Source organism: Bubalus kerabau, chromosome 13 (genome assembly GCF_029407905.1).
Source record: "Bubalus kerabau isolate K-KA32 ecotype Philippines breed swamp buffalo chromosome 13, PCC_UOA_SB_1v2, whole genome shotgun sequence".
Lineage (NCBI taxonomy): Eukaryota > Metazoa > Chordata > Mammalia > Artiodactyla > Bovidae > Bubalus > Bubalus kerabau.
The window spans coordinates 59,107,882-59,125,245 of NC_073636.1; the positions used below are offsets into that span (position 1 = coordinate 59,107,882).

At 52.7% G+C, this 17,364-nt stretch overlaps 1 protein-coding gene across 6 annotated transcripts in view; it reads left to right on the plus strand.

Moving 5' to 3' along the window:
- Positions 1–17,364, plus strand: part of PMEPA1 (prostate transmembrane protein, androgen induced 1) — a 57,329-nt gene that overhangs the window by 21,926 nt on the left and 18,039 nt on the right. The window contains exons 1-4 of one of the 6 annotated variants that reach the window (XR_008701607.1): positions 295–1,343; positions 5,490–5,655; positions 6,809–7,006; positions 7,983–8,429. The exons of 1 other annotated variant lie outside the window; for it this stretch is intronic. Coding sequence is in view for 2 of the 5 variants with exons in the window: in XM_055544618.1 (XP_055400593.1) it covers positions 1,313–1,343 (31 nt within the window). In the remaining 3 variants the exon portion in view is untranslated. Of the gene's footprint in view, positions 1–282; positions 1,344–5,489; positions 5,656–6,808; positions 7,007–7,982; positions 8,430–17,364 lie in introns of those variants that run through there. 4 more of the 6 variants (XM_055544621.1, XM_055544622.1, XM_055544618.1 and 1 more) reach the window with 4 other exon arrangements.

Below are 17,364 nucleotides of genomic sequence, written 5' to 3' on the forward strand. Positions count from 1 at the left end.
GGCCTGTGTGCCCAGAGCTGCCCAGCGGACACCATCTAAATAAAACCCCGCAGCCCGTGCCAGGAGATCTGGGCCAGGCTGCCAGCCGGATCCCAAGGGTAGCGCTTGGCCCAGCCCGAGCCCAAGAAACCCCGTGGGAAGAGATGTGTCCCTACCACATCCCCCAGCCTCCAGGCTCTGTCCGCCCCGTATTCTCCCCATGTCTGGGTGCTTCATCCGGGGTGGGGTAGACCTTAGGGGGCGTCCCTAAGACGCCTTGTCTGTGACCACTGGTGACAGAAAGCTCAGGGCGTCTCTGCCTGGGAGCTGGTGCTGACCAAGGAGAGAGACAGTTGGAACCTCTAATTCTGGTGGTCACAGCTGAGAGCAAGACAGAAGGACAGAGGACCTGGGATGGTCAGGGTCAGAGGCCGTGGTGAGGGGAACTAGGCTTCCCTTGGACACTTTCCTCCACTCATGGGAAGAGCTGCTCCTTCTCAGGAGCCATCTGGGAGGCCCTGAGGGTCTGAGATGTGTCTGGGAAAGTGGAACGGGATGGAGAGGCAGGCAGAGCAGGAGCCTGTGTGGGCAAAGGTGCGGAGAGATGTGTCTGTGGGTGTTTGTGATAATCCCTGGGGTCAGTCCATCAGTGGTCCTCCCAGACCAGCAGAGCTGGGAGGGGTCATTCAGAGCAAGCGACTGGCTGCATCACACGCAAGTCCTTGGCAGGGCCCAGCCCCACTGGGGTGATTCTCATCCTGGGCACATCACCCCCAATCCAGCCCCTGGCTTCCCCAGCCACCCCCACCTTCCGATGCCATCCTGCACCCTAAGATGCTTCTCTTCATGACTGCCATGGCCTCTGCCCAGGTTGTCTACTGGCTCTGAATTCACCAGGGGGTTAGGAGGCTCTATCCCAAGACGAACAACATCACAATTACCAACGTCAAGAGGGATGGCACTCAGGGGGCTGAGTGGGTTAGCTGATGGGTTAGCTCATGTTTGCCCCAATTTACAGATGAGGCAGCTGAGGCTTTTAGTGCCTACAGACCTCACTAGTTAAGAACCAGGTCTCCCAGAGGTTCTGAGTGGGTTAGCTGAGTGGGTTAGCTGATGGGTTAGCTCATGTTTGCCCCAATTTACAGATGAGGCAGCTGAGGCTTTTAGTGCCTACAGACCTCACTAGTTAAGAACCAGAACCTCCCAGAGGTTCTCCTATGTGCTGAGGAGAAGCTCCTAGAATGGGAATGCCACACGGTACCCATCACCCATTCAAGCCACAATACCTGTTGGTGCAGCCTTGCGGAAGGAGAAGCAAGATTTCATCCCAGGGATGAAGAATTTCCGCAGAGGTCAGAGAACCTGTGAGTTGCCTTTGAGACCTTCAAAGCCACCAGGATGGCTGGAGCTGAGGGGTGAAGCGGGGGCCCTTAGAGCTTGGAGGATGGGGTCTGATCTCACCAAGTTTCAGGGGAGTTTGGAATTGATGCTGGGGTAATGGGGAGCCCTGCAAGGGTTTAGAGCTGGAGGGGGAGGGATAACAGAGTCCAGTGGACACCCATCTCCAGCTGCAGCGTGGAGAATGGGGTTGACACAGGGCAGAGGTGGTCCTGCCATGTTCCAGGGTACCAGGGACGGCAGTTGGACCTGGTGTAAGGGGAGGGAGGGCAGGGTCAAGGTTATGGTGAAGGCCCTGGACCACCAGCTTGACCTCGAGGTGGTCACAGCTAAGAGCAAGACAGAAGGACAGAAGACCTGGGATGGTCAGGGTCAGAGGCCGTGGTGAGGGGACTAGGCTTCCCTTGGACACTTTCCTCCACTCATGGGAAGAGCTGCTCCTTCTCAGGAGCCATCTGGGAGGCCCTGAGGGTCTGAGATGTGTCTGGGAAAGTGGAACGGGATGGAGAGGCAGGCAGAGCAGGAGCCTGTGTGGGCAAAGGTGCGGAGAGATGTGTCTGTGGGTGTTTGTGATAATCCCTGGGGTCAGTCCATCAGTGGTCCTCCCAGCTCCCTAGACCTTGTCCTTCAGGACTTCTAGTTACTCCCCATGTTTTATCATTTCCTTTCAAAGACTCCCCACATCTATGTTTGGAGAAGAGTTTGCAGAAAAATGTTTCACTTAACTTCCTGGGACTCTGGGGACAGGAATTTCCCCAGGCCTGGGCTGGGGGTAGGTTGGGGGGGAAGCGCAGTCATTGATTAGTAATGTCTGCTGTGGTTGTGGGATGAGACTGGCAGCAGGTGTGTGTAGGAGGAACTCACAAGTGCAGGAAGCGTCTGGGTTCTCTCTAGTCCTGCATAGGTCACCCGGCCAAGTCACATCACCAGTAGCCTTGGAGTCCAGCTGTTAGACAGCAGTGCTGACCAAGCGCTGGCCCTGCCCCGGGCACAGGAGACCATAGGCTCCCATTTCCTGTTGCTCTGGTTGAACCCTTGACCAGAGAGAACACTGTTCTAAACCCCAGCATCGTATCCCCCACAGCAGTGGGTGTCTTCCAGAACCTTCACATCCGTGTGTCTGGGTGAAACCAGGGGTTCTGCCCACAGTCGGCAGAGCCCGTGGGCTGTTCACTGTGGGAAGAGCAGAGATTAGAAGCTGCCTCTTAAAAGCAGTTATTAAAGATGAGTCTGGAAACCAAAAACAGAACAGGGGGAAGTGCTTGTCATGAGTCCTCTGACATGTAGCCCACAATCAACCCCCCCCTTTATTTGAGTGGATTGGGGTCCCTGTAAGTACCAGCAGGGGAGGCCACTGAGGCTTTATGTCATCTGCACACTGTCCTCCCCAGTGGATGGTATAGACTGTGGGACCCCCGATCCTGGTGGTATTCTGTGTGTTCCCACTGCCTCCCCCTCTCTGCCTACGAGTAAGGCTGTACCCACTTCCCAGGTGAGGGCAGTGAGACCCAGACCAGGGAGTGGGCCTGCAGGGTGTGGGGCCAGTGGCGGGGGCATTTAATACTCTGGACGGCCCTTTGGGTCAGGTGGCCAGGACCCCCTTTCAGAGGTGGGGAGACTGAGGCTCAAAGAGACCAGAACCCCAGCACCCTGGCAGAGAAGGCAGTGAGGGTTGATGGAAAGAATGACTCTTTGTTGGGCACCCAGCGGGCGCCACGCCTTCCTCTAGAAGTTGGCAAATCTGAATGGAAGAGACCAGAGACCCCATGTTGGAGATCCCCCACCCCACATCAGGCCCCCCCAGGTCCTGCCCACACCCTGGGCAGGGGCCCAAGACCTCAGGTGCGGTGTCTCCTCCCTCTGACACGGGCTGGCCGAGTAGAAACACGTCCCCTGGCTTTTGGAGGTGTTTGGAGCACCCCGTGTGCCAGGCATGCGCCCCTGTGGCTAGCCCACTCCCATCCCCGCCCCAGCATGGGAAGGGAGGACGTTTTGCCTTTGCCTGTTTGGTGCAGACTCTGCGGTGGGGCAAGGGCGCACCTGCACAGCGCAGTCAGAAGTGCTCCAGATCCCCGCTCCCCCTACTCCTTCTCAGTGTCCCCCAGAGGCGGGTGGAGACAGGCTCTCATCCCACCGCCTCTGGCCCCCCAGCCCCACCTGGGCATTTCCACGTTACCCCGTGTTTCTGCCACCCTTCCAGCGCACAGAATCTGCCCAGCCTGGGTGTTAGACACATTTTAGCAGCCGGCTCCTTCAAACAAGATCGAGAATCGTTTGCCAGCGGGCCTCGGACTGTCAAACAGTCTTCTTTTCTGCGCAACCTGGAGGACGGCCCAATCAGACAGGATGCGTTTGCTATTTCTCCTGGGGCAGCCTGACCCCGCTCCCCGCCCCGTCCACCCGCAGACCCCGAACCAGACCGTTAACTTAGCATTTCCATTGAAGTCCATCTGACAAATGGTTTTGACGGAGAAAGCAACACTGCATCTTTAAATGGCGACTTTGTCAGCGCGTCTCTGGGCGCCGTAAAAAGTCCTTTGTTATCTGTGTCTAGACAGCACGCCAGCGGGATATTTGGTCTGCGTGAGGGAGAGAGATCTGACAAGGTTGAATTCATTTACCGGCTTATTTAAAGCAGAATTTCAAAACACTTGCTCATAAACTGTTTTCGGCCCAGACTCCCCCCTTCCCCCCCACCCCACTCGCCCTGGCCTCCCCCTCGCCCACGCTGGCTTTTCTTGTTTTTATAATTTTTCGCCTGTTTGGGCAGTGAGCGGGCTGCAGTCGGGTGCCCTGGAGAGGAGGAGGCGAGGGGTGACTGGGGCTTGCAGCTTTTTTCTTTCTTTAATTGTCCTCTTTATGACCGTCTAGACGCCCTGCAGATGTGCGCTCCCGAGGGGGGGGGGCGGGGGGGGGGGAATGGCTTTTCCCTCTGGTTATGGGACGCTGAGTAGGAAGGTTGTAGACGCCACCCCTCCCACCATCTTACCGCCCTTCTCTCTCCTACCCCCCACCCCCACCCCCACCCCCCCTGCCCAGAACCTTCTTCCGCCATCTTCCCTCTCTTAAATTAAGGCACTTCGCCTTCTGGCAGCGTCTTTGTGTTTATAACACATTTACTTGACTGTGCTAATTTTATACCATCACCAAAAAAAGAGAGAAAGTGACATCCAGGTTTTCTCCTCTCTGAAGAGTGAGCGGAGACCCCTCCCACCCCCTCCCTACAACTTACCCCACTTCTTATCACTCTTTTGCATTCTTTTTTTTTTTTTGGTGGCACATATAGACTAATGAAACACCAGAGGTTAGCTTTTTGAGGATGAAAACATTAATATCAGGGCAACTTGAATGGGGTCCCGGGTTTTAGTTATTCGAAATAGATGCATGCATTAACCTCGTTGCCATAGTGACTAGGTGATTGTTGCCTCAGTGAAGTGGGGGCAGCCTGTGAGGCGGAGGGTCTTGGGCCCCCAGACGCCAATTGCCAGCCCTGTAGGACCTGAACCTGCAAACAGACATAGTCCTGCCAGTGGTTTGCAAGTGGCCGCTCTGGTTTCCTAACCCTGCAGTGCGAGTTGGGGTGTGTTTTGAGGAGTCTTCTCAAGCGCTCCTCGCCTTTGGGGCAGCCACAAGGCCCAGGAGTTAGGAAATGGAGTGGAACTGCCATCCAGCTGAAAGTTAGGCTGGGAGGGAGGCAGACTCCAGAGCTCCCCTCTAGAGTGGGAGCTGCAGGATGCAGAGCCCACTGCCCTGCCTCCCACCCCTCCCCCATCCAAACCCACTCCCCCCACCTCCAGAACTATGGTCATCACTGTTGACCTGGCTGCCAAGCTGTAAATTTTCACCCTCCACCCCGCACTCATCAATCTGCCCTCTGGGTTTTACATGTAGGGGGCACAAAAGGAGGGGGCTGGGGGCGGCCAGCCGACCAGATGTCTCCTGGGATCCCTAAACTGCATCTCATTTTTGCCAGGCCAAGCAGATCCAGCACATCAATCTACTTCTTTGGGCAGGTTGGGGAGGGGGCGGTGGGTGGGCCTGGACATTTCATCTGCAAGAGATGGGAGATCTGGCTTCTTGGCCCAATCCCTTTTATTTCTTCCCCCAAACAGACAAAACCCACAGGCAGGAGTGGCCCGTGACACGGCATCTCCCTTTGTGCCTGGCACTGGTTTATTACCGGCTTTGTGGGGGCAGGTGAACAGAGTGCCGAAGAAGAACAAGAGGGCCGTCTGTCCTGTTTGTCACCTCACCCTGCAAGTCTCTGAGTCCCGATCTGTAAGTTCTGATTTGCGGCTGAACTGTAATATTTTTAGTTATACAGTCACTGGGGTCTCTACCTGCTCCCACATTACTGTAACATCCATCTTGAAGGAGAACGATCCAAAAGGAAGGTCAGGGGCCTCTTAAAAATAAGAGAGAGAGCCCAGAACAGTATCACCAAGTCTGTACTGCCCGCGAGCACACTGCTGGCCCCACTCCCCTTACCAAGCTTCTGAGCAGGGATGGTCCTTAAAGAAGGATGGGCTATTAAATATCGGATCCTTGGGCTGGCAGACATGTCTGCACTTAATTGGGTCTGTCTTGGAGTAATTAAAGGAAAATGATGATATTAACCCAGTCACCAAGCCAGCGTGGCATAGAGAAACGAGTGCCGCTGCTATTGATGTACGCTCCAAAAATTGGCCTTTTCCAGCACATCAAAAATGCACTCTTGGCTTGAGTTTGGGGGGACTTTTTTTGTTGCATTTCTATACTTGATCATATGTCTCCTGGTCTTCTTTTTCTTTTTAAAGAACAGCGGGAACCCCATTCCCTCTAATATAAGCAGCTTCTGTTCACACTGGGAGATGTGAGCTTTGAAAGCCGAGTTTAAGGATGTGCGCGTGGCTCAGACGCCCCAAGAGCCTGCAGCTTGAGAGACGAGATTGAAAAAAGTCTCGTGTCGGAGTCTCAAATCTGGGAGGCCTGGCCTTTTTTTTTTTTTTTTTTTCTTTTTCTTGGGGAAGCTGGAGTTTCAAGACTGCCTTGGTGCGCGGCTTTATTTAGGACGCGAATCGCTGCTCATTTGTCAGGCAAAACAGATGTGGCTGGGAGACAACATCTATTTTCATAATTCGAAACAAATCTGGTGGGCCGCCTTCCTTTTCAGTGGGGCCTGCTCATCCAGAGAGCCCAGCTCACCAGCAGAATTGAACAGAAATATTTATAGCTCGTCAATTGAACTTTTCTTCCTCCAGAAGTTGGTTTCTCCTGGCGACTGGCAACACTGACTCTTGTGGGCAGTGGGTACTTTGTAAGGAATTTCTTTTTTTTAATGCAGGATGGGGGGTTGCCAGCGTGGCACAGCAGCTGTGGTTCACCCCATCATTGGGTCTTCTCAGAGTGGGCTGTTTGCTAAGGAGCCCCACTTTGCTGTTGCTGTTTGCAGCTCTTTGTCAGAAGGGGCAGTTGGAGGCTGATCTTGGAGGACCCATCTGGGCAAGCAACTGGCATTAATATGAAGACCTTGGATCTGGACCTCGTACCAGTGGGGCGTTCATGCTTAGGTTTGCAAGGAAACATGGGTGTCCGTTCCCCATTTTACGGATGTGAACACGGAGGCTCAGAGAGAAGCAGCCTGCCCAAGGTCAGGTGGTAAATTGATGGTGGAGCTGGTCCCCTGGCTCTGGGGTTGGTTCCAGAAATGACCAGATTGTTCAGACTCTACTCAAGCATTCATTCCCAACTTCAGCCTTCCACATACCATTACTCCCAGCCAAACATAGCCTGGTGCCTGTGTCCATGCGGCTTGTGGAGGGAGGTGGGGGGCAACCCCAGTGTCTGGGGAACTGAACACTGTGCGTTCATCCATCAGATGTTTGAGCTCCTACTGTGTGTGCCCCTGAGGCAGCTATAGATGGACAGTGGTGACTGAAAAGCATCTGTGCCAATGCTCAGCGGAGCTCAGGCTCTAGTGGGAGAGCAGAAAGTAGTTATTTCAGACAGTGGTAATGCCAGGAAGGAACTAAAACAGGGTCATATGACCATGCCAGAGGTTGTGCTGGACGGGAGTTGAGAGGCCTCTCAGAGAGGCTGACGTGTGCTGGGACTTGAAGGGTGGACCCAGCCAGCAATGGAAAGATGTGGAGCAGAGAATCTCAGGGAAAGGGTGATGGTGAGGGCGTGGGGGTCTTCTGGCTGTGAAACCTGGATCCGGGAGGAATCAGGGTTTAGTCCTTGCTCTGTAAAACAAGGATTGACTAAAAGGTAGGGAAGTTTCTGATTCACCTGGGAAAGCCACAAATGATGCCATTTTATAGGATGAAGAAGAAAAGAAGAAGAAGAAAAAAAAACTTCTCTTATGTTCACCTGCAAATTGTAGAGTCTAGAATTAGAGGCTCAGGGCAGCTTGCCCACTGCCCCTTACTGCCCTGGCAGGAAGGAGACCCATGCCAGGGTCAGGGTGCCCTTTGGGTCTCAGGTAGGCAGCAGGTTTGGAGGGCATAGTAGATCCCAGTGAGGCAGGGTTTCTTGTAACCACCAGAAGTTGGAACCATACGCGTCTCTTGTGTGTCCTGCCAGGGGCAGACATCACTAATCAATCATGGCACACTTTGTTGTAGGCCTGGACACAGCCTCACCCCATTGGTGGTAGAACCTGGGATGGATGAGTAGGAGCTCAAGGCTCAGGAGGACTGGCCAGGAAGATGGCCATGCCGAGTTCCCCAGCCATCAGGGGCCCCTGCTTTACATCTGAAGGCTATACCCCAGGCCACCCGGGGCATTGCAGCTCTCTGTCAAGACTGAGTGAAGACACTGGGTTTCTTAGAGGCACCGGGGCTTACAGTTTCTCTGTGTTTGGGTAAAAGGGCTCTCAGATACTGACTGCTGTTTGCGTAAAAGGCAGAAGCCAGATGTTGTCAGAAACCCTGGTTTTCCTACGGGTTGACATCTCATCTAGAGATCCTTTTTATCACTGATACGGGCCCCACACATAGTCAGTTCATTCTCCATCCTCCAGAGAAGAGCCTGGAAACAACACGGGCTGCTTTCTCTCATTCTCACTCATGTACTCTTTCACAGGGCTTCCCAGGTGGCTCAGTGGTAAAGAATCTGCCTGCCAGTGCAGGTGATGTGGGTTCGATCCCTGGAGGAGAACATGGCGACCCACTCCAGTATTCTTGCCTGGAGAACCCCATGGGATCACAAAGAGTCGGCCACAACTGAGCACACGTGCATCTTTTACAAGCATTTATGAAGCACCTACTGTGTGCCTAGGAAAAGAGGGAGTTGCTCCATCTCTAACCCTCAGAAACGTATAATCCGGGTGTCCATTGAGCAAGGGCTTTTCCATCATTTGTCTATTTTCACATCAGATTTAAAACTGAGCTGTTGTTAGTCCTTAAACCAGCCACGTGTAACTCGCGTCCTTGCCACTGTCTCCGTGCTGAGCCTAAACGAGGACTCTTGTGCTGCCTGACTGCTGTTTAGGGAGCAGGTTTTATGTACCAGGCACTGTGACTCCAGAGTCTCTGGACCTCGGCACTAGCAGCATTGGGCAGGATAATCCCTCTCTGAGGGGCTGTCCTGTGTGCTATGGGGTACTCAGCAGCATCCCCGGCCCCTTCCCCCCCCATGTTGCTAGCAGTACCCCTTCCAGGTGGGAAGACCAGAGTGTCTGCAGGCATCGCCAGAGGTCCCTTAGTGGCAGAATCGTCCCCAGTGAGAACCACCGCCTTTACCCTCAGAGCCTGCCCTCAAGGTAGTGTGTGATTGTGGGCAGGCTGGAGGTCTCTGCATCTGTCCAGGTAGGTGATGACAGAGGACATGTGGCTGGTTGGGAGCCTTGATTGGCAGATAGACAGACAGATGATAGATGAATAATAGAGATAGATGATAGATGACTGAAAGGCATAGACATGATAGATGAATGATAGATACATATAGATAATTAATTGATAGGTAGGTAGATAGGTGAATGATAGATAGCTTGCACTTAAAGCTTATAGCACAACCCAGCCAAGTCATAGAAGCTAAAATGCTCCCCACTGGTGTGTCTGATGGGCGGAAGTCATGCCTACCATTTATTCATCACACCAGGCTTCCTTGGGGCTTTCAGTGAGTATGAGGCAGGCTCATGGAAGGACAGGCAAGATCATGTCCCTTATTCTCTGGAGTGGTGCATCGTGCTGACCCCAGCCAGGTATGCCAGTGTGGGCAGCTGGTATCTAAGGGACTGGGAAGCCTATGCTGGCCCCACCCCCAGCTTTGCCCAGGTAGCTATGTGACTCTGAGTAACCCTCCTCACTCTGTGGTCCATCGTTTCTGTGTCTGACCATATTGGGGGTTTCCAAGCTGCTGCCTCCCCCAGAGGCCCAGCATCTCATAGGTTTGTTTTCAGCCAGCCTCATTCATGACCCCCATCGCTGCAAGGTTCTCTGAACCACTTAGGTGTCCACCCCTTCCTCTCCCTGTCATCATAATTAGTTTAAATATTGTGTACTCAGACCCATGGACTATAGCCTGCCAGAATCCTCTGTCCATGGAAATTTCCAGGTGAGAATACTGGAGTGTTCTAGCTTTTCCAGAACTACCACAGGGCTGGACTGAACCCCAAGTGAAGAGGGACCAGCACTCATGACAGGTCAACTCCAGATCCAGTCAAGTTTCCGGAGAAGACGGGTGAACAGTATTTGAGAGGACACTCAGGTGTCTCCCAAGATGCCCGTGTTGTTCACAGACCCCTGTAGTTCCTGACTCCTCTGTGCCTGAGGTGGTGACTGGCAGCAGAGCTTGCAGGCACTTCGTCATTGGCGACACATTGACACTTAGCGGTGCTTCTTTACTTTGGGGACATGTGACACTTTGACCTGCAGAACTGGGGTCCTGGGTTGTATTGGGGATGTGGTGATACTTTGGGGGAACTCCAGCTGCTCTCCCTCCCTTTGGGAAAGAAGTAGGAGGTGCTTTGCTCTTTGCTGGGGGGAAGACAGGGCTTAGAGGTTACTTAAAATCTTCTTTCTTCGTTTCTAAATTTTAAATGGCATGTTTAGAATTTAATCTTCAAACCTGGGAGCCAGACCTGCAAGTTGAAAGATGACAGCCGAGAGATGGTTTCGTTTGGCTGGCTGCAACAGCCAGATGGCAGATGCTGTGAGCGGGAGACGGAGGGAGGCTGGCGGAGTAGGGGGAGCAGCTTCTGTTTCGGCTCCTAACCCCCCATCCACAAGTAAACCACTCACCCAGCACCAGGCCTGGGCTGTGCACAGCCCGGGGGTCGCTTGAAGTAGCTGGTGTTGCTCTCTACCGGACGGGTCCCCAGTACAGCCTCACTTTTCTTTTTAAACTTTTTGAGATAACTGTAGATTCACATGCAGTTGTGAGTAATGATACAGGGAGAACTCTTACATGTATCCTCCAGCTTCTCCCGGTGCTGACGTCTCCCATAGTGATAGTTCAGTATCTCAACCAGGAATTGACATGCACTGACCTTGTTCCAGTTCCCCCTGTTTACATGCATTCATCCGAGTGAGTGAGCATGTGTGTGCGTGCATTTGTGGGTGCCTGTGTGCATGCTGAGTTCTATGCAATTTTATCAGATGAACCACTGGCAACCAGTAATCTGTTTATCTCTATAATTTTTTCATTTTGAGACTGTTATATAAATGGAATCATACCGTATGTAACCTTTTGAGATGGGGTTTTTCTTCCCACTTGGCATGACTCTAAAGATCCACCCAGGTCGTTTGAAATAGTTCATTCCTTTCTGTTGTTTCTGTGCCACGGAGATACCCAGGGTAAGTTTGACCATTCACCTGCCCAGGAGTATCTGGGCTGCTTCCAGGTTGGGGCTGAGACAAATAAAGACCCCATGAACATTCACGCGCAGGTTTTTGTGTGAACATAAGTTTCCGTTTCTCTGGGCTAAAAGCCCGGGAGCGTAATTGCTGGGTCATATGGTAGCTGCAGATTTCGTTTTCTGAAAAGACCTTCCACGTTTCATCAACACCCATCTATCCCCTGGCCTCTGGGGGAGAGATGTGAGTCCTGGAGAGTGGACCTTGGACGTGAATTCCTTCCTCCTTCAATTATTAATTGATGGCAGCATATTGTGCCAAGCATGGTGTTGCCCTCCAGGGATTCAGTGAGAACAAGATAAACAAGGGTCTTTGCGTGGAGCTTTCCTGCTGCTGAGGTGAGATCAGCAGTCAGCAGGCAGGCACATCAGTAAAGACAGTTACTCTTATCATGCGCTGTCCTACATGCTGGGCACTCTGCAGCTGCATTACTGTCCTCGAGCAGACCAGGGAGGGACTGTCCTTTGCCCCTAGAGCCATGGTGCATGCGTGTGTGCCCAGTCATATCTGACTCTGCAGTCCCATGGATAGGGAAGTGTGGCGGGCTACAGTCCATGGGGTTGCAGAGTTGGATGGACTGTAGCCCGCCACACTCCCCTGTCCATGGGATTCTCCAGGCAAGAATACTGGGGTGGGTTTCCATTCCCTTCTTCAGGGGATCCTCCTGACCCAGGGGTCTAACCCGCGTCTCCTGCATTGGCAGGCAGATTTTTTACCACTGAGCCATCTGGGAAGCCCTGTGGGAAAGACAGTCCAGGCTCCTAATATACACTGCATTGCCCCTCGTGGCCAAGACTGGCCATCGGGAGATGCAGAGCGAGGTGAGAGGTGAGTATGTTTGGGGTGGGGCCACTGGGAGGCCTCTCTGAGGTGCTAGTGTTGCTGTTCAGTCTGACTCTTTGCAACCCCATGGATTGTAGCACACCAGACTTCCCTATCCTTCGCCATCTCCTGGAGTTTGCTCAAAATGTCAGAATTTGCTGACAAAACATGGTCCACTGGAGAAGGGCATGGCTAAGTGCTTCAGTATGCTTGCCTTGAGAACCCCATGAACACTGGCTCAGGTAGTCCTCAGTCATCCTGGCAGGTGACGCTGTTACTGATCTGTGATTTACGATAGTGAAGCAGAGCAGGGGGCCAAGGTCACACACACAGGAGGTGGGACGTCTGGACTCAAGTCTGAAACCAGGCCACTTGCCTCCCACTGCCCTGCTGGTCCACATCTCAGTCCTTCCATGAGCCTCTGCGTCCCTCAGAGAACCTTGTTCTTCCCATTGTTTGGGATTTCTCTGCTGCTGGAAGATGTTCAAGAGGAAATGATACAAGGGCTGGAGTAGCCTCACCCGTGGGGTGGAGACCATGGAGCGGCAAACCGCTTTCGGGGAGGCGTCTGGCGTCTGGGAGGCTTGTCACTGCCCTCTGGGGATTTGCTTCGTTCATCATCCAAAAAGGAAAGAGGAAGGGATTCATGAGCACCACAGGGAAAGACTGGACGGATTTAGACTCCAGACAATCTCAAACACACACAGAAACACACGTGCACACTTGAACCCACAGGAGACCCTCAGAAAGACAGACAGCTCAAAGAGAAGGACATACGAACACAGGAAGTCAACAGTGAGAGACAGATGCACAGACACCCTCAGACAAACCCTGACCTGTGGGCCCTTGGAGAGAGGCAGAGACAGACGCTAATACTTCCACCTGCTGGGGTGTGGGGGGCGGGGTTCTGCAGGGGTGCAGTCACCCCCGCAACCTGAGCTCCTCTCAGCCAGGGGGTCCATGCAGTGGCCAACTGTCAGTATATCCCTCCTTGGTTCCTAGAGCCCCCACCCAACCCCCCAAGCCTATAAATAAACTCTCAGTCAGGAGTTCCTCCCCCTGGGTCCGGACGCTCCCTTGGGCCTGCATCCCACATCCAGGCGATGAGCCATCCTACCCCCAGCCAGCATGTGGTGCGTGTGTCACCTCGTGGTCCAGTCTGGCCCCTGATGGATCGGCCTTTGCCGGCTGCTGCTCTTGCTACGAGGCAAGAGGAAGTGAGCCAGAGTGAGGGACCACTTCAGCTGGGGCTGCCGGGAGGTGGTGGTTTGTGCTGCGGCTTTGTGTTGAGTTTCTGGTCCAGAGGACAGCAGTTAGGATACCAGGCCCCACGTAGAGATCTGTGTGAGTTCCAAATCTCAGGTTCCCTGTCCGTATGACATGAGTGCCACAGGACTAAGCCCCCCAACCCTGGAGCTGCTGGGAAAGGTCCATGAGATGACAGCTCAGACCTGGGAAGCCCTGGGAGCTGGGGCCATGCCTGTTGTAGGTGTGTTGTTAGAATGAATGGCCTTGGGAGAGTCCAGACCATCAGTTATCTGTACCAGAAATAAATTTAGCCAGGTTTCTGGCAGCACAGGTCTGAACCCTTTTGCTGTGGAGAGCAGGATTTATTTATCACCCTGGGAAACCTCAGCTCCCAGGGTCTGGGCTCAGCACACAGCAGATGCTTGGTGAATACGCTCCTAGAATGATCGTGTGGGACAACAGAGTCCCTGAGGTTGGAAGTAGACCACAGAAGAGAACATCCCTCGTGGAAAATAAGATCACAGAGGCCCTGGGCGTCATGCATGGGCTTGTGGGCAGGCTGCTGCTGTCCCCACAGGTACATTTGTGTCTCCACAGACCCACCCCCCACCCCCCAGACATCTGCCCCCCATGCAGGGCAGGTTTGCCACTTCTACAGCTTGCAGCCAGCCAGTCTCCCTACATCAGCTCCTGCTATTCAAGATGTGTTAGCGAGCTCATGTCTAAGTTCAGGGTGCCAGTGAGGGCTCTTCCTCAGGCATACATGGCTGCCTTCTTGCTATGTCCTCAGATGGGCCTTCCTTGGCATGTGTGCAGAGAAAGTGAGCTCTGTGGTCTCTCTTCCTTTTTTTTTTTTTTTTTCTGTTGGCTGCATTGTGCAACTTGCAGGATCTTAGTTCCCTAGTGCAGTTCACAGTTCAGTCACTCAGTCATGTCTGACTCTTTGCAACCCCATGGACTGCAGTATACCAGGCTTCCTTGTTCGTCACTAATTCCCGGAGCTTGCTTTAACTCGGGGATTAAACCCAGGCCCCAGCAGTGAAAGCTCCGAGTCCTAACCACTGAACCACCAGTGAATTCCCTTTGATGTCTCTCTTCATAAGGACACGAATCCTATAGGACCAGGGCTCCACCCTTGTGACCCCAGTTATCTTTAATCACTTACTTGGAGGCCCCATCTCCAAATACAGCCACATTTGGAAGTTATGGCTTGAATGTATTATTTGGGGTGGGGGGAGATACAGATTCAGTGCATAATACAAGGTACCCTTCTGCTCCAAGCAGAGGATTTGGGAAGGCAGGTGAGAACTGCCACTCCGTGTTGGCTGATTTTAGCACCAGCCCCACACTGTAGGTCTACATCTCGAGCCCCTGCACTGCTCTGGATGTTCCAGGCTTCTGGCTGCTTGCCTGACTGTGTGTTGACCAATGCAAGTTTCTTTGCTGCCTGAGCACCAGGATAGGCCAGATACCAGAGAGAGACCAGTAAAGGGGATGGCCTTCTTCCTTGGAGCTGGGAGTCCCACATGGTGATGGCCAGGGTTTGGCACTGTAATAGTATGTAAAAGTTGCTCTGGAGCAACCATAGCTGGGCTTTGAGGGTTGAAGAGGAGTCCTTCAACGACTGGGCAGAAAGGCTCCTGCTTGCCAGTCTCATGCTGGCTGTGGGGAGGCTGCAGGACAAGGAGACCGCATGCTGATGGGCAGATGGACAGTGACAGTAAGACGCAGACCAATGGATGGCTAAGTCATGACATGCATTTTCCTGGAAGTCATAGCAGATAACCTGGGTGCTGTTTACAAAAGAAACCTCCAGTTACATGGGAAAGCTTACAACTGCCAGAGAAAGCCAGAGAAGGAAGTGGCCGCAGGGGCAGTTGGACCTGGGATCAGAAGCTGGATTAGGAGGAACAGGAGGCGAGAGGGTGTCCCAGGCAGGTGGATCAGCCTGGGCAAAGGTCCTGCCAGAGGGAAGCTGAGGTTCTGCTCAGAGGGCAGCTGAGATGCTGCCAGGCCGAGAGGACCATGCAGGCTGTCAGGAGGCAATTGGCGTGAAAAGTGGGAGGCCCGGGTCCCAGGAGAGTCACACAAGTCCTTGTGGATAACAGCTGATGCTTTGGACTACTTCACATGTACTGGGCGCTTGATAAGGAATTTAGCCATGTCCTTAGGTCACACGTATGGCCATGGGTAGATCTGGGGTTTGGGCCCAGGCAGCCAGCTCCAGGGCTTCTGCTCACCCTGCTCCTGGTGTTTGCTGAATCCGATTCAGTTCCAAAGAGCCCAGGGGTGCAGGAGAACCCATTCTGCCCTCACAGTTTCCCCGGCCTCTCCTGCCATGTGACCGTGACCATCATTGCATCTCCTGCCTCTGCCCTGGATGAGACCTAGAATAGCTGGGCTGTTCGTGGTCCTAATGGAAAGGGGCACCCCCAGCTGGCGCTGAGACCCCTCCTGACCAAACCTGTCCCGCCGACCCCGAAGGCCCCCAGCACGCGGCTGCCGTTTTGATGGAGGAGCTATTGAGAAGTGGCTCAATCCCGGCCGCATTGTGGGCCAATTCAGAGCTGAGCTCTTTGTCAGAGAGGCTTGGAGACCGAGCCCCCTTCACATCCCCTCTCCTGGCGCTGCCCCCAAGCCCCTCTGAGCTCATGTTGGGAAACACCAGGCTCTTGAAAATCAGTAATTGAGAGAAACACTGCTGGTTTCCAAGGAGCACACGGTGACTCCCGAGTGGCGAGGGCAAGCCAGAGTCACGTTGTCACCAAGTTCGGAAACTCACACACACGCAGAAGCGCACGCGCCCCGGTCTCTTTCGTATGTAAATTAGGATTGGTGAAACTAAAGCTGTCCGTGTGTGTTATAAAAAATGCAACCAATATAGAAATACAAAAAGTATAAAGGATAGATGCCTTCTTTCACAGTAGTCATCATGAACAATTTGATTTTTATCCTCGTTTTTGCTATAAAAATGGGTGCATATTATACATACTGTTCCAGTTTCATTATTTCTGCTCGGCAATAATTGCAAAAATAGCCATCCATCCTCAAACCTATATAGGTCAGCTGTTCTCAGCCAGGCATGGTTCTGTGCTCCCCAGGAGACACTGGGCAATGTCGGCAGACACTTTTGGTTGTCACAACTTGACCGTGATGGTGCTACTGGTTTCTAGTGGGCAGAGGCCAGGGGTATTGCTAAACATTCTGCAGTGCACAGGCCCCACCGCAGAGAATTATCCAGCCCCCAAATCTCCATAGCACCAAGGCTGGGAAACCCCACTGTAGGATTTACCTGTCTTTTTGTGTGCGTGTAATTTTTATTGGAGTTTAGTTGCTTTACAGTGTTGTTAGTTCCTATTATACAGTAAAGGGAATCAGTTATACCGCTACACATATCCACTCTTCTTTAGATTTCCTTCCCATGGAGGTCGCCACAGATCACTGAGTAGAGTTCCCTGTGCTAAACCGTAGGTTCTCATTAGTTATCTGTTTTATACATGGTGTGTGTATGTCCATCCCAATCTCCCAATTCGTCCCACTCATCTTCCCACAGTGGTACACAGAAGTTTGTTCTCTACCAGCTGTGACTATGTTTCTGCTTTGCCAGTATGTTCATCTGTACCATTTTTCTATATTCGACATATAAGTGAAATGGGCTTCCCAGGTGGCAGAGTGGCAAAGAATCTACCTGCCAATGCAGGAGACGCAAGAGACAGGGTTTGATCCTTGGGTTGGGAATATCCCCTGGAGGAAGAAATTGCAATCCACTCCAGTATTCTTGCCTGAAAGATTCCTTGGACAGAGGAGCCTGGGGTCATACATGATTGAGCATGCATGCATGCATAAATGATATTTCTTTTTCTCTTTCTGACTTACTTCACTTCATATGACAGTCTCTAGTTTCATCCAAGTCTCTGCAAATGGCACTATATGTTCCTTTTTGATGGCCGAGTAATATTCCATGGTATATATGTATCACGTCTCCTTTATCTATTTCTCTGTCTGTGGACATGCTTCTATGTCCTGGCTGTTGTAAATAGTGCTGCAGTGAACACTGGGGTGCATACATCCTTTTGAA